General features: G+C 39.4%; 1 protein-coding gene across 2 annotated transcripts in view; it reads right to left on the bottom strand.

Annotated features, from left to right (window-relative positions):
- Positions 1-17,288, bottom strand: part of LOC113015240 (nectin-1-like) — a 135,904-nt gene that overhangs the window by 90,523 nt on the left and 28,093 nt on the right. The window contains exon 1 of one of the 2 annotated variants that reach the window (XM_026157191.1): positions 3,040-4,035. The exons of the other annotated variant lie outside the window; for it this stretch is intronic. Coding sequence (XP_026012976.1) covers positions 3,040-3,100 — 61 coding nt within the window. The 5' untranslated portion in view covers positions 3,101-4,035. Of the gene's footprint in view, positions 1-3,039; positions 4,036-17,288 lie in introns of those variants that run through there. 2 annotated transcript variants of the gene reach the window in all.

The raw sequence follows: 17,288 nt of genomic DNA, 5'->3' as shown, positions 1-17,288 counted from the left end.
TGTTGGTCAGTCACAGGAGCTCGTTCAGTGAGAGACTGAGATTACCGAAAAGCACCACTGAACGACACAGGAAATCATTCCTGCCTGTGGCCATCTCCCTGTACAACGCATCCACTTAACACACTGTTTGCTGCTACAACTACACATGTTTCTTTTCCAACTATTTATTTATAAGTGACTTATGTATGTATGTATGTATGTATATATATGTATATATTGTACTATTCTTAGTTAGCGTATTGTCTGTCTTGTCTTAATGTTGGTTTAAAATGGAGCACTGTAACAAAAAATAATTTCCCCCAGGGATCAATAAAGTATTCTGATTCTGATTCTGATTCTGATATGTGCAGCCAGGTAATATTTTTCAACCACAAGTTGATAAGACTTTGGTTAAAACGGCTATTTGCAATCTACAGACTGCCACCAAGTCTGGAATGAAAGGAAACTCTTATTATTGAAATAATGAATACATAGAATGCAGATACCCAGTAGCACTGTTGGGTTCTGCAAAGAGATTGTAATGTCAGGATCTGTCTGGTCTTGTTGAAACACATGCTGCATTCTTCAAAAAACCCAGTGGGAAGGTCACATTTTTTCATGTGTGATTCCTTCATCGTGTGTCATTATCATCTGCCAGTAAATGCCATTGTAAGCTTTATGATCACACAGGAACTATATATGGAGCTGATGGTGAAACAGTAGTGGCTGTGCACGGAGGGCAATAAAAAAGGTAATAAAGGGATCAAATTTAGCCTAATAAGTTTGAACATCATAAAAATATTGACCTTAAACTTGTTGAGAATGAACATTATTTAAGAAATTATATGACTATAGGTTAACAAATTTATTAGGTACTGTCCAACGAAACGTTTATGTAAAGGTTTATCCACCAGCATGCACAAGCTCTTTAAACAAAATTATATTTTTAATGCTAAAATATAATTATTGTTGTTATTGATGAATTCTCCAATTTTACCGTTTAACAAAAAAGCTGTTAAAAAAAAAAAAAAAAGCACTATTTTTTGATTAAGATGCCAAATTACAGTAAGTTGTTTGGGTTCCTGAACAGAAAAATTCATTTTGGTGATAAATGCTGTACTTGATTCATTTGCCCAATCAAATGAAAACATGGATTCAGTTTATTATTATTTGTCCGATAAATTACATAAATTTTAGTTCAAAACAACTTTTCAACAGTTTTCTAAAATATTTGTTTGTCTTAATGGCAGCTGGTTTAATAAATGTGTTGAGCATTCTATTTAGTGATGTTGTAGCCACAATTTTCCAAATTGCGATTGTTTTATTTATTTAATAAAAACAAATTGCATGCTTTTTGAAATTTTGGCAACATGAATGCACAAAAACTACATCAGATACCTCAATGAAATGCCGAAGCAGCGTACTAAAAAGCCATGGTAATTTGATGGTAGCTGTGATGGTTAAATGTTAATCATTAAGTACATTCTAATCAAATTAGTAGTCAATAATTAAGTGTGAATTTACAGTCTTCAGGACATTTTTAATGGGGGGGAAATGGTGAAGTAAAGAAAGTATGTTGGCATTTCTTAACAGGAAAAAAAAAGGAGAATAAATGGATGAAAGACTAAAATCTGCCCATGAATCGTTAAATACCAGCTATTGTTCAATCGCCTTGGAGCTCAATTGTTTCCTAGTTAGTATATTCTGATGTGCCACTGGTTCCACTACAAAGAGAAAGGTTATGACTAACAGTCATGTTTGTCCTTCATTATGGCAGGAAAAACAAAACAAAAAAAAACACTGCGCCCTGCACAGATTCCAGAGTGTTTATAAAAAGCTGGAGGAAAATGTCAGGAAATCTAGAGGGTATTCTGTCTCAAAAATGCAAAGCAAAAACAATCCGCTTGAAGTAACAGAAGACTCCTTACTCACATGAAGCGGAGGAAAGAAAGAGAAGGACACAAGGCACTTTACTCGTGACTATCCCACTGGCAAAGCTTTGCTGTTATTGCCTTGCTTATTTTCATTCATTACCACGGCACTTTAAATATCATACATGGCTCTTCCCATCCCCATCTCTCCCTGCCCTTACCATTATCTTGTGATTTCTTTTTTCCTGTTGAGTTTTATTTTCTGCTCTCTAGTAAATAAAGAAAGTAGCTCAGCTTTCTGTCCAAGAGGACCAACAGTAGAGTAAAGCTTATCTCAACAAAGAAGCATAACATCCCTGTTATTAGATGTCGCCACATCTCCACCAACAACAGCAGCACACAAGATGCAGGGCTGGGAGCCAACTGTGTGTGAGGTACACTACCTTCTTTATGTACTATATTAAGCAAGTCTCCTATTGACAGCTCTGTGCAGAAATGTCCCTCACAGTAAAGTGAGACAACACTGTTTATCTGTCATCGTGTGCGTCTAACAATAATCATTCACACAGTCTTTTTCTCATTTGAGCTTTTTTGTCCACCTGCTCTCTCTTTACTGCAGGTCCTCTTTCACTCTGTGACTCTCCTGCTCTTTACCTGTGCACACTCTAGTCTTTCTGCTCCCAATCTCCTCGTTTCTTCTACCCCTTTCCTATCGGTACCTCCATCTTTGTTTTCTTGCTGAATTTCTATCCACATTTAGCAGGGTTCTCCATCAGTTTCTTCTGTTTTCTGTTCATCCCGCACCACCTTTTTATTTCCCTATTACTCCTCTCTCTTATCGTAGCATATGATAAATGGCTCTTCTGTGACCTGTCACAACCTCCCAGCTGGTGTGTGTGTGCCAAGTTGTGTTACGTGCCTCTACTGTATGTGGTTGTGTGCTTTTCTAAAGCAGATAAATACACAGATGTGTGTGTATACACAGATTAGTATGTCTGTGTCTGGTCATGTGTGTTTGTCAGAAGCCACACTGGCCTCATCGACCTGCATGACCCTCGACTATCTCAACCGGCGCCAACACTGGCTCGAGGCTACAATTAAATATCCACCCTAGAGGGCAGTTGTCTGGCAGAAAACAAACGCACCTGTGATGGCCGGGGCTCTGCGGAGGAATGACATATGCGCCCACCTGTCAGATGAGTCTGGCAAGGTTTGATAGCCCGGGCAGAGTTGCTCCACTGCCCGTCCATTATGTCCTGATCCGCCTTATAGTTCTTAGCGAGTGTAAGTGCTGGCTTCTCTTCCACGGTTCAACTGGCAGGAGATTTGCTCAGATGAGAAGTAAATTGATGTCTCAATTATTTACCGTGAATTATTTATCTGTAATTACTCCACAAAGGATTTGCCGTGCATCTTTGCCCATTTTCAGCCAAGCTTTCTTATTCAATCTAACATCCACTTCACACCTGGATGCTGCCCACTGCGACCACAGCTTCCTTCTACCCAGCTGCAGAGAGTTGAGTGCTTTGCTCTAAGGTAATTTGATGGTAATTGGTGAGGGCATGCTTTTGTCAAACTGCCAGTGCCTTTTTAAACTTTCAAGTCAATTAGATGCAGCCAAGAGGTGGCTGGAAAGACTTAGCTTTAGTCATATTCTGAGCTCAGTGCCACTTAATGTAAAGAAAAGCACTCTGCAGATTTGACAAGTTTAACTTTTTCATAACATAAAGGAACTCTGCTGCAGTATCTACAGGCAGCTGACATCCATCCATTTTCAGGATGGTAGATGTCTCGAGCTTGTCCCAGACTTTGGCCGAGAGACAGGCTACGCACTGGAGAGGGTACAGTCTATAACAGGTGCCACTCACATATTCAAACTAAAAGGGAATGGGTAGAAAATGGATGGTTGTCAGCAGCACGGCTGCTACTCTATGATTTTGCATCAATTTACCACGAATATTAACCATTTTTGTGGTTTTTCATTATAAGGCAAACTCAAGGGTCAAGCTGAGGACAATCTGTGAGCACATCGCCCTCTTTGATCTTAGCTACTACTAAGGTAACAATGTACACTCACTAACTTTAATAGGTACACCTTTTCAACTACTTGTTAACACAGCTATCTAATAAGCCAATTACATGGTATTTGAGATGGCAGAGGCTCACCAAAAATGAAAAAATAGAGGATTGGAAAAACATTTTCAGGTCTGCAAAGTCTTGATTTCTGCTGCATTCGGATGATAGAGTCAGAATTTGGTGTAAACAACATGAAAGCATAGATCCATCCTACCTTGTATCAGCAGCTTAGGCTGCTGCTGATGATGTAACAGACACTTTGGGTCTCTGTTGAGCATCCTCCCACACTAAGGGTGGACAATATAGCCTCAAAGCTATTTCCCAACATTTCAAGGGAATCTGAGATAATGATATTCGTGACAATACAGGAAAAAACCTGAAGGTTTTATCAGTGATCGCAGCTTGCAGTTTGCAGGCAGCAGCCTGCATGCAGTTTGTTATTGCATGAAAAAAATAAGGGCATTTTCCATCCTTCCTTTCCAATGAGTTACTGTCACTGATGACAGGCTACCTAATACAAAGTGTGAATCTACAGCTACAAGATGCCAGCAGCATCAGCATTATACTGCAATAGTAGTGACAGAGCATAAGCCCAGTGTAAGCATAAAAGTAGCCTAGATAGTGTTTTTCCTGGAAATTTTAAATATAACACAACTGCTTATAGGGCTGCTCAATTAATCGAATTTTAATCACGATTACGATCTGGGCTTTCAACGATCATTAAAAATGACTGAGCCGATTATTAGCCCCCCCCTCCCTCATTTATCCGCGACACCTTAAAGACCGGTCCGTGAAAATATTGTCGGGCATAAACCATCCATGGCGCAAAAAAGGTTGGAGACCGCTGATTAAGAGGACCCGAGGGAAGCTCGGAAAGCTAAGCAGAAGTTATTTGGAGAGGAGAGTGACTGCCATTGGTTGAAAAGAGAGGTAAAAAAAACTTCAGTGGTGTTGCACACTATTTTATATTATTTTTTAAAGTCATTATTCAATACATTGTTATTGTTAACCCTTTAAAGCCGGTCAGAGCAGCACGCTCTGTTTTGTGTAACTATTTTTAAATCCCTGTAGAACATGAACCGTGTAAGCTAGCGCAATAATTTGTTTTGCATATGAAACTTACATCTTATGCCATCAGCTTGTCCTCGGTCACGGTTTCCTTCCACATAAATTGCATAAAAAGCGCTTGCAGGGACAAAAACATAATATTCCAGAAACAGGCTTTGCCGATCCGATCAGCTGTTCGTAACACTTCGCACATTGAAACAGACGTCACCGCTAACTATCACATGTCCGCCATTTCCTGCCCGAAACCGGAAGTGATGTCATTTTTGCGGAAAATGTAGTTTTTTTTACTTGTAGGCCTTAAAAGCCTATACTGGTCATGTTTGACTTTTCTGAATAGTTTCTGGGATGCTTAGAACTCGAATTGCACTGCTGGAAATAGTTTATTTTGATGCACCTGCTGTTTTCTTTGCAAATTTGCATCATAGGATTGTTTTTGTTTTTCCTGCAGTATATAAAAATTGCTGTATCTCCAAAATAAAACTATGAAGACACTCAAAATAAACTTTTTTGTATTTAAAGTTTTGAGGGATAAACCTCTTAAATTTCTCCAAGTAGAAATATATGTTAAAAAACAAAAACAATTTTCAATTTTTTTGTAGTTTATTGCACTTTTTTGCAATTAATGTAGTTACTATGGACTTAATGCATACATATTATTAAAATATGGGCTATAACAGTTGTATAGCAACTTGAAATGCTCCCACAAATGGCACTACAACATGTAAAAAAATAATATAAGCTCTGGCGGACTTGGTTCTATGGTAGGTCTTAAAGGGTTAAATAAATATCGTCAAATAATCACGATCTCAATTTCAGTGAAAATAATCGTGATTATCATTTTTGCCATAATCGAGCAGCCCTAACTGCTTAACACTTTAACAAAAATGTAACTTAACCTTCTGCCTCCTCTGGAGCAGAATGATACAGTGGAACCGCGGCTTATGAAGACCCCATTTAACGAAAAATTCAAGTTACAAAGGCACTTAACGGCAATATTTCTGCCCATGGTACGGCAAAATGCCCGCATAACGAAAATGCCCGTACATTAATTAACGTAAATGTAAATTTTAGTTTTAGCGTGTCTTCAGCCATTATCGCCTCACTCAAAAGGCGATGGAAAAAGGTGCTTCGACTTACGAAAATTTTGACTTACGAAAGACTTTGTTTAGATTTTTTTTTTAACCTGACTGCTTTGCTGGGGGTCTGTTTGCTGCATGTCTTCCCATGTAGATTATTCAGTGCAGTGACTTGCAGAAAAATCTTTCTGAAACCCATTTACCATTTTTTAATTTCGTAAGTTGGGGTTCCACTGTATTGGCACATAATACAAATATTTTACACTTTGGATGCTGTATCTTCAGTCAAGGTCTTTAACCAGATGCTGCCTTTCCACCATGTAACTGCATCAGTAATTTCCACCCACCATTTAGTCTTCCTGTTATAAGGAGTGTAACTAGCGAGTGCCCCACCCATGCTCAGTTGAGTCATTTGTTTACTTTTGGGTCACACATCACCAGCTTCTCCAGTCTCCTCCGTGGCTTCCTGGTCTGTGTACTCGGTGTTTTTTGTCTCAAGTGGTGAAACAAGTTTATAGTTTGCACCTATAGCTGGAACAGTTTTCTGGCACATTTTCTAACTGACTGTGTTTCACTGGAAGTTGTTTGAGTAAGTTCCTTTTTACTGACACTTCATCAGAGGCTGACATGCAGCTCCTCCTCTCAGACATGCCTGGGCTTGTTTCGCTGTAGGAAAATAAATGCACGGTATTGCTATATCAGTAATATCACAATATGAAACTTTTATATCACATAAAAAAATGTTTTATTTAATTTATCACAGTACTGCGAACAGTATCATCCCCTTATGACCACAGTGTGTATCTTCATTTGGTTTCATCCAACATGTCACAAAGATTAATTCATCTCAAACCGGTTACAATGATGTAATAACAATAAATATATATGTAACTATATTGTAACTACTACTGTGAAAGGATACAACTCTCCAGTTATTTGGGTGAAGTGACCTTTTGCAAACAATGCACTTGTTTTGGAGTCCATTCAGTGCTGGAGACAAACTGCCTATTGTTTAAGAGCTGCAGTATGGAAACAACATGTTTGTCACATGATCTGTTAATGGTATAAAAACTAAACAAAACTGTTTTCTCAAGTACTCGCATACTTGTGGGTACTTGAGCTAATGTCAGAATTGCGGCAGCCTTAAAAACAGCTCTACAAAATCTGAATGATTCTTTTGTTCTTTTGTTTTTACTGCGCTTCAGAAAGTGGATCATGTACGAAACAACTATCAATTCTGCAGGTACAGACTCACTTTTTATGTGTTATTACCACATAATTATACTATCACACTGCGGCAGGGCTTGCAGGTGTGAATTAGGGCTGGGCAAAACGATTATTTTCCTAATCGATGAATCTAGCGATTAATTTTTCGATGCATCGATTAATCTAACGAGTCATTTTTCAAACCGATTCGATTTCGATTCGATTCGATTAATGATTTTTTCCCCCATTATTTGACTTGTATAGCAATTTCACATTTACTAATTTATGTATATAAATGAAAAACACAAATTTATTCATTTGAAGACCTTTTAATAAAAAAACAATTGCAAAATAAAGTTGTAGAGGTCGTACAATCAATACAATAGAGATAGCATTTAACAAGAAATGAAATGTGCAAACATATATAAAATTAAGGAAAAGTTAACAAAACATTTCAAATAAATAGCAACAATGGTGTCTTTAAACAAACAAAATGTAACATTCACTTTGCTTTCTGCCAAAAAGTGCTGTTCATTCACAAAATAAAATCCACAATAACATTGTGCTGCAATCTTCTGTTTTTAACAAAAAATTAAATGTTTTGCAAAACAAATATAACAAAGGAAATCATAGCAAAAAATTAATAATATACAAACAGCAGCAATGGCGTCTTTGAACAAATAATGAAATGACAAATTACCCCTAAGTAGGACTCTGTGACCAGACTTGTCCAAGCATCAGTGGTAAGGGAGATTTTGGATGTGGCTTTTTTTAGTTCATTGCTTAGTTTCTCCACTGAAGTTTCATACTTTCTCTCCATCATGCTTGTAAAATGACGCTTAGACAGCAGAGTGTAACCTGGTTGGAAAGTGGTCAGCATTTCTTTGAATCCCTCACCCACAGCAAGTGGTCTCTTGTCTTTTAAAATCATAGCTAAGACGCTCTCAGTAAGTACAGCCACCTCCTGGGGGGTGCATGGTGTACTTCTTCTCTGACAGTAGTCCTCCAGACTTTTCTGTTTATTCCTGAAATCATAAATCACACACAGCACACAGATGAATTCGAATAATTACTAAATAATTATATGGAAAGCATAATATCAAAATAATTTGATAAGGATCTGGTTGAGCTAGATAGATAGATACACACATACTGTTATGCCATGTGCTTTCATAGCATAACAGTAAGAGGTTAATGATAATCCCCAATGTTGAACATATGATATGCAGTAATCATGATGGCTGGAAAAGATAACGTTTAAATAGCCATAGCTGATGGCACCTTTACTGGTGCACTGCTTTCTAGTCATTAGATGGCATAACTTTGACCTATAAGATCAAGCTGGAGAAGCATTATGTATAAAAACAGCGTTCAAATAGGATGAAACACATTAAATTTGACAAATCAAGAGTTCATTGTCATTTTGCTTTTGCAAGCACTTTAACAATGTTGTAATAGTGTCCACGACGGCTACGTTTAGCAGGTGGTGCATTATCCTTGTTAACATTTCTCCTGCGGCCAATTCGCTGTCTCACATTTTTGTCTTTCGCCGATTCTGATAATCAGCCTGCGTGCATTCCGACTCATTTTGCCAGCATGGGCCACAAACAAAACAACAACAACTAAACAGCAGCTGCTGTATGTTACTGCTAAGCAGCTTAAATTAGTTTTGCATTTACGGAGGTTGGGTGTTTATCTCTGTGTCTATGAGTGAGTGTACGTCTACGTGGGGCGGGGGGGTCTGGATGAATTAACGGGTAAAAACTAGCGTTAGTAAAAAAGTTGAAAACTTACGGTGGTTTGTCCTTTGCAGAAGCTGCTCCTGGATGCAGTCGTTTGAGGTGCTGGTGCATAGCCGTCGTGCTTTTATGATAGGCCATTTCCACCTCACAAAGCCGGCAGACGACTGAATCACTTCCTTTTCTGTTAAAATATCCCCATACTGTAGAACTGCGTGTTCGGGTGGAGTGATTTAAGTTGACTGCAACTGCCTCACTCATGATTTCGCTACTCGCTGCCGCCATGTCTTTTTTTGAAAGTGACGACGCATCGACGCAGATTTTTTTACGTCGACGTATTTTTTGCGTCGACGTAATCGATTACGTCGACGCGTTGTCCCAGCCCTAGTGTGAATGTGTTAAATGTGTTTTTAGCCACAGTGAAAAACCACCCATGTTCAATCAAGCTTTTCAGAATAAATAAAAGGTCAAAATGTATTTTATATGATAATTTGTCCATTTAAAAACCCTGATACTTAATTACCACAGCACCTTCAGAGCAGTTGCAATTTGCTCTTCTAGGTGGCAGCTTTTTAAATTTCACTCCTGCTCTTGTATGGACAAACAAGCCTTTGTGTGACATTTCCAAGCAAGTAATTAGTTTTATTGTGATATTTTGGCTTGTAAAAGTATGCCGCTGCATTCAATGTAATGAGAATCGGTGCCTTAACACACAACCTTCAGCGCACTTAGTGCACTGCCGGCCCTGTCTCGCTTCTATGGAAATCAATTGAGCATGGCCTGATACTATTTAGAAAAGCAGATGGCATGTCTAAATGCTAAGCAGGAACTAATTTGTTCATTTCATACCAACAATGTCAACAGCGCATTACCCATTATGTCATTCATATTCGCACAGTCAGTGAACTACGCCTGCAGTGTACAGTATGAAACCAACCAAAGGTTAGGAATGGGAAATTACATCGGTATTAGGAATAAAGACAGTGTCAGATTTGTGTGACTGAACCATAACTTTAGTCTTTATACCTCCTCTTACCCACATTCAAGAGTACAAATAGGATGGGAAGCTCCTTACCACCAACTGGTGATTGCACTGAAACTTCCTTTTGCTGTTGGAAACAGGTGACCACCAGCCAAGTGGTAGGAGGCAAACTGTTTCAAAGCAACAGCAGTCCGACTTGGAGCGACTTCAGGTTTTGCAGTCTAAAACTGTATATGAACACAGACAGATTGTCAACATGTTGCAATCAATCTCAGTCAATCTGTGCAGATGAGCGCAACTCGTATACAATGCACCCCTTTGCAACTGGGAATTCGAGTCAATTGGTTGCCATCTGGTTGGGCTCTGTTCCTATATAAAAGCAAGGCTGCTGATAACCTATGTAATTTTGCAGTTGTATCACCATCCTGCAGCACCTAGATCATTATTTGTGGAGGACTTTCTGAAATTCTGTGAGGTTCTGGCCAGAAACTGGATGCATGAAGTTAATGTCACTTACTGTACATATAGATCGTAACAGATCTGGAACAAAGATTTAATTATAAAATGCTAGATCACAGCACGGTGGCATGGTGGTTAGCACTGTTGCCGCACAGCAAGAAGGACCTGAGTTCAATTCCAACATCAGGCCGGGGTCTTTCTGTGTGGAGTTTGCATGTTCTCCCCGTGTTTGCGTGGGTTCTCTCCGGGTACTCTGGCTTCCTCCCACCGTCCAAAGACATGCAGCTTGTGGGGATAGGTTAATTGGATAACCCAAATTGTCACTAGGTGTGAATGTGAAAATGAATGTGAGTGCGAATGGTTGTTTGTCCCTGTGTGTTAGCCCTGCGACAGACTGGCGACCTGTCCAGGGTGTACCCCGCCTCTCGCCCCATGACAGCTGGGATAGGCTCCAGCGCCCCCCGCGACCCTGAAAAGGATAAGCGGAAGTGAATGGATGGATGGATGCTAGATCACTAATAGACTGATTGTCTTATTGCAATTTAATCACCATCTTGATGAATCAAATTCACTTTGAAGATAGTAACGACTGCGAGTGGTTGCAGACCTGGTCTCCGATTTTCAATCAAACATTTCAAAGGCAACAAGATCACAGTAATTTTGAATATTTCACCTGATGTGACTATGAATGAAACATCATAAAGACTGCCGATGCCTTGGTGGTTAAAGTAGCAGAAATATGACCACTTCCACTAAACATTAACTTAGTTATTTGCATTTCAAACGACGTCTGGTCTTTGAACTTTAGGAAGAATTTTTAATATTGAGTTTTCAGATGATTTGGTATGCTTGACATTTGCGCTACTTGTTTGTTTAATCTGAGTAGGTTTGATGATGACAATGCTTGACATACAGCGTTTTGCAGCTCAGAATGAAAACCAGCCACCCTGGCAAGAGCACTGTCACATCCAGAAGCTTTCTGAGCCAGTGGAGCTAGATGCAAACCTCTGAACAAGTTAATTTCACCACAACTGCTCCATTGCAGCTGCTTAAATGAAAACAGACCTGAAGATTACCAAACGTCATCAAAATGTAGCCGTTGATGGCAAAGATGGTGCTGACGATGATCAAAAACGTCTCCACTATTTGTGGCGTCAAACTGTGTTTTTAAGCTCTCTGGTCTTTGCAAATTTTACTTTGAACCTGTTTACCAGTCAAACCCATTTACTGGGCAAACCATTAAGAAAACCAATCTTTATAGCACTTCATAACAAAACAGATATTAACACCAGCAGAAACTTTTGGTGTGCTCGTGCTTGGCATTGATAAGGCCAAGAAAGTGATGATAACCATGAAGCCTGATAAAAAGCCACAACTGTGAACTCAGCAGAAAGAGGTGAATATAGTTTCTAAAAAACGTCAGCAGAGTCATTTTTCCCTACAGTGAAACCTTTAGAAAATGGATTATAAAATGAGTCTGAAACAGTTCACAGTATAGTTCACAGTATAACTTTCCACATTTCAAAAATGGGTTTCAGAAAGATTTTTCTGCAAGTCACTGCACTGAATAATCTACATGGGAAGACATGCAGCAAACAGACCCCCAGCAAAGCAGTCAGGTTAAAAAAAAAATCTAAACAAAAATAACATATCCCAGAAAAGAAAGAACTGGTTTTCACTCAGGGCCTTAACACCCAAACCAGACCGATATTCAAGTCACATGTGTAAAACTGTATTTTAATTAAGTGTCTTGTCTGATTAGAGGCAAAAGCAAACATTGTTATATTGGCCTTCATACAGCTTCAATCCTTCTTTCCTGTCTCCAGCTGAACTATGGCTTGTTCCAATGTAAGCATTTACTCAAACGCATCTCTCTTTTACATCCAATTTTGGCAAAGCATTTAAATTTAGAACAAACAAGACTCGCTCTCATTCCCCAGATGAGACGTGAAATGTTCTGACCTGAACTCCTATAGCACTCAAATTACCTCAAAAGAGTTTGCGAAAGATTAAATAACTTTGATGCATATCAGCAGTGTTGACTATGGCTATGCAGACAGGCTTATTGTTGCAATTTAAAGTCTGCTCCCCTGGTGTTAAAGGAGTGACTCAAAACACTAACGAATGGCGGCGTGAGGCCAGAGTAAGCAGAACTTCCCATTTGGCAGAATCGCTGATCAAAAACACAGAACTTGTTCTTCTTTGCAAAACAGCTGCTCAGCAGACATGATCAAGAACAGTGATATAAGATGCACACGCTGCTGGTGTTTCAGCTGGAGAATCAAAACCATAAATGGCTCTCACTGAAAATTAAATCAACACATGATAATTGAATTAACATAAGAATTTCCTGTAAAACCTGTGTTCCTGCAGATGTGTTCACAGAAGGGGTAATTTCCATTTTATAATCGACATTAGCTAATGCAATGAAAGCATTTGAGAGGACGTATAGTCTTTTGTTAGAAGGGATATTCATGCAGTATATTCAGAGGTATATACCTCTATACCGTTGAATAATACGCCCTTGGTGCAGAACTGCTAATCTTCTGTTCCTAGATAAACATTTTTCGCTCAGTGTTAATTAGGCACCACTCCAGGTAATGAATAGGGGAGACAAAGGAGTAGAATAGCAGAGAAAGTGCTGTTAACTGTGATCAAGTGTTAAATTCTGTAATTTGACTCCAAGTTTGCCTCCTAATGACAAAAATTGCACGTGATCTATTCTGTGTTTGTGCACGTGGCCACAAACTTAAAAGGATACAGCTGTTAGCACAAATGCTGTGTTATGGTTTGTATATTCACAGTAAAAGAAAAGGTTAATCACCATGTTGAAAATGGTCTTAAATGGTGACAAGGAAAACACACACACAAATACATGTGGTGCTTGACAGTGCAGTTTGTGACTAAGCTGCTGCTGCTTTGCTTATAAATCATCATACAACACTGTAATTAGTACACGCTGCGTTGCGTCTGATTGATAGCAGACAGGAATGCAATCACTCAGCTGCAACACACACAATGCATATAGATTCATATACAGATAGAAGGGAAGAAAGCACGTAATCTGTGCTCCTTTATTTCTATCCGAGAGGCGTTTTATCAATAACGTGTGCGCAAGTGTGCTTATGCGTGTGTAGTTGCACCACTGCAAGTCCTGAGGTGTTGTCTTCTAATTGAAATCTAAGAAAACAAACAGAACGAGCGGCTGCTAAACAGACAGGCCCCATTAAAACAAATGGGAAGTTCTGCTCATCTATTCAACACATTGTGATTGGCATGACAACGACCTGGCAAGTAGACGCACACGTAGCTGTTGTAACCGTGCTGGTGACGCACAAATATATATAATTAAAAACAAAAAGACCAAACACACAGCAGGTTATTGATCACAGCCAGGGCTGGGCTAGAAAGAGATGAGGTCAGGAAAGATACATTATCTTAATGTACTCATGTCCCTTAGTGGTGCACATGGCAAGCACACATGCGCACACATGCACACACATGCACACACGCACACACAGACACATGCAAACACACATGGATTAGAGGTAGTGCTATGCAATTACACACTCATATATATTCCAGATATTCATGCTGTAAAGAATTTGCAGCATTTTAATCGTTGAATATGTTTATTTATTTACGTGACAAAAATGGATTTGAAAAGAAAAATTACAAATATTACAAATAAATTGAGCTTTCAAAAATGACATTTCCAACATTAATGTACCCTAATTTGTTCCTGCTCTGACTGACTTTGGAACTCAATCAGCTTTCTCCCCATTTTCTCATTGCTCTCAGTTCCTGGAACCATTTTCTGAGCAGATGACATCAATAGAGGCCCTTTCTTAGCACGTATGCACGCACACACACGCGCACACGACTTTACAATCTGTCAAGGGATGCAAACCTAGAGAGATGAGATTAAACCAATATATTACTTAAAAGAAAAAACATTTCCTTGCAATGGGCTAAATGAAACATGTGATATCAATATGTGTATGTTAAACATGAAGCCATGTCCAACAGTGGATTAGATTAGCTCAGCATGAATGAAAACTAAAAGTCGGGTTAAACGGCTAAAGAAACCTACCTTCCAGCACTTCTAAATCTCACTAAGTAACAGAGGCTGTAGTCAACCACAAAGAGTCTTGGTCGCGATTGATCACAGGGGGGGCGAAAACTACTGCACGTCATCTCTAGATTAATTAAAACAGCTATAGTGCACTGAGTGAACTCTACATGCAGCCTTATTAACCCAAATGAATTATAAATAAACATGAAAAGCTGGTATTGGCAGCATAATAAATCATTTTAATCTTGTTAGTTCATACTGAAATTAAAAAAAAAAAAAAAAAAAAAAAAAGAAAAACAGCAGGCTTAGGGCTGTCCAGCGTGCACCTGTCCAAATACACAGAACTATATCTGGTGATCCCAGCACAAGAGCCACTAAGGAACGACGCAAGGGGAGCAACGAGCAACAAACGCTTCGGTGATTTTATTTTTTTCTGTTCTGATGAGAGAGAAGGATTCACACAGGTTGGTCTGCTGCACCTCCTGCTACTGGGAGACAATCTGCCGTTTTTAAATAATTATTGTACCAAACATATTTAAATATGCCAGTGTTTACATTTTTGCTGTAGACATCAGCTTTAAACACAAGTTTTCATTAAAAGCCAACCAAATTTCAATGATACACCAGTTCCTGCATAGACTCCATTAGATGTTGGATGGCTGGAAACTTTCTTCAACTAAATGAGGAGAATGACTGAAGTTCTTGTTTGTGCTCCTAAAAATTTTGTACCTAGTGTTATGGAAAACTTGGGTCCACTTGCTACATTTGCAAAACCGTCTATCAGGAGCCTTGGTGTTAGTATTGACTCAGCTCTGACTTTGGATGCCCATGTAAAATCTTTGGTTTGCTCCTGTTTTTATCACTTGAGAAACATTGCTAAGCTGAGTCCCATTGTATCGCGCTCCGAATTAGAAATTGTCATTCATGCATTTGTTTCATCTCGTCTGGACTATTGTAATTCTTTGTTTACTTGTTTATGTAAAGCCTCTTTGGAGCATCTGCAAGTTGTTCAGAACGCTGCTGCAAAGCTTCTGACCAAGTCCTCCAAGTTTTCCCATGTCTGCTGATTCAGCTGCACTGGCTCCCCGTTAAATTCAGAATCCAGTTTAAGGTTTTGACCTTGACTTTCAGGGCTCTGCATGGACAAGCACCAACATATATAAGTGAACTATTACATCCATACATTCCCAGCAGGTCCCTGAGGTCATGTGACCAGGGCTTGCTTGCTGTCCAACACATGAGGCTGAAAACAAAAGGCGACAAAGCTTTTGGAAGTGTGGCCCCCAGATTGCGGAACTCTCTCCCTTTGAGCCTGAGATCTGATCTCAGCTAGATTCATTAGACACACATTTCCAAACTCAAGCACACATAGCATTAAAAACAATCACACTCTTAAAATAAAGACCAGGCTTTGCAAACCTGAGGCACATAATCCCACACATGAGTGCACATCAGCAGAGCAAAATATCCCAGACTGAGAGAATCTCTCTTGGGGGAATAAAAGGAGAAGACAGATTGCAAAAATCCTAAATTAGGAATGAGAAAATCTACAGGTGCATTAGCTAGGTGCTGACATGTCTGCTCCCTCCCAGCTGGCATCAAGTTGAGGAGGAAAGAGACGCCGGTGCAGGGGCTGGTGGGAGGGGGTATAGCTTGTCAGTGTGATAGATTATACGTCGGCCCATGTGACAGACTGTTGGGAGAAACAGCAGCAGGAGATTCGCCGGGGAACTGCATCTCATCCTAGATTCAACAATAATATTTACATAGCTAGCCTGAAATGAGGGCATCACAGGCCTGACAGGATGGTAAATCGAACTAAATTGAATGCGTGAGCAAAAAAAGACGGAGAGAAAAAGAGAGCAAGAGTGAGAAAGAATGAGAACGAGGGGACGAAACAGATTGTCATGCAATTGTCCTGTGCATGACTATTTGTGTGTAAATTTATGATTAGGTGTCTGATTTTCTGTGTTTATGTGCATGTTCCCATTTGAGTTAGTCTGAGTGCTGTTATGTTTTCATGTGGATGTGGTGTTAACCGTCAGCCGCTGTCTGCTTGCCATCTTGTCTCAAGTTTTACTCTTTGAAACCAACTATTTTTCATGCTTGTTTTGCATGTTGACGTGTATCTCTTTGTGCATGTGTGGAGCAGCTAGCAGCTCTTTGATTGAGAAGAAAGAAGAGGAATTGATGGAGGAGCAGATTTACAAAGTGCACAACAGTAAGAGAAGAACAGAGATGAAATCAGAGACTTCAGGGGGAATGAGAGTGAGTGAACAGGAAGTTAATCAAGCTAAAAGAGAAGGGTGGGGGGGGGGTTCAAGCTGAGAGATGGGGAAAAATGAAATAGAGGCAGATAAACAGGAGAATAGCAGAAGTAAAGTGAATGTGGTTAAAGTCCGTGAGATGTAAATCGACAGCTTATGATGTTCTCTAATGAAACGCATCACATTATGCACCTCAGAAAACACTAGAACGTGTCAAAAAAATCATGCAAGGCACTTCCAGATTTATAGAAACCGACTTCCAATAACAAAAATAAATGCACAAATACATGCAGCTCTAACACTCACCAAAGATGATAACATTTTAACATTCAGATGCCCAACTTTCACTGAACACACCGTAATAAATAGAAGAGGACACTCTACGCTTTTCCAACTTAGACAAAGCTCTTAGACTTTGAGTCACTAACTTACATCCCAGCAATTTCATTCTCAGTTGATATGCCTTCCTGCCCTCACTTATAGTCATGAG

This window comes from Astatotilapia calliptera, chromosome 22 (assembly GCF_900246225.1).
Source record: "Astatotilapia calliptera chromosome 22, fAstCal1.2, whole genome shotgun sequence".
Taxonomy (NCBI): Eukaryota; Metazoa; Chordata; class Actinopteri; order Cichliformes; family Cichlidae; genus Astatotilapia; species Astatotilapia calliptera.
This window is presented reverse-complemented; position numbering and strand designations above follow the sequence as displayed.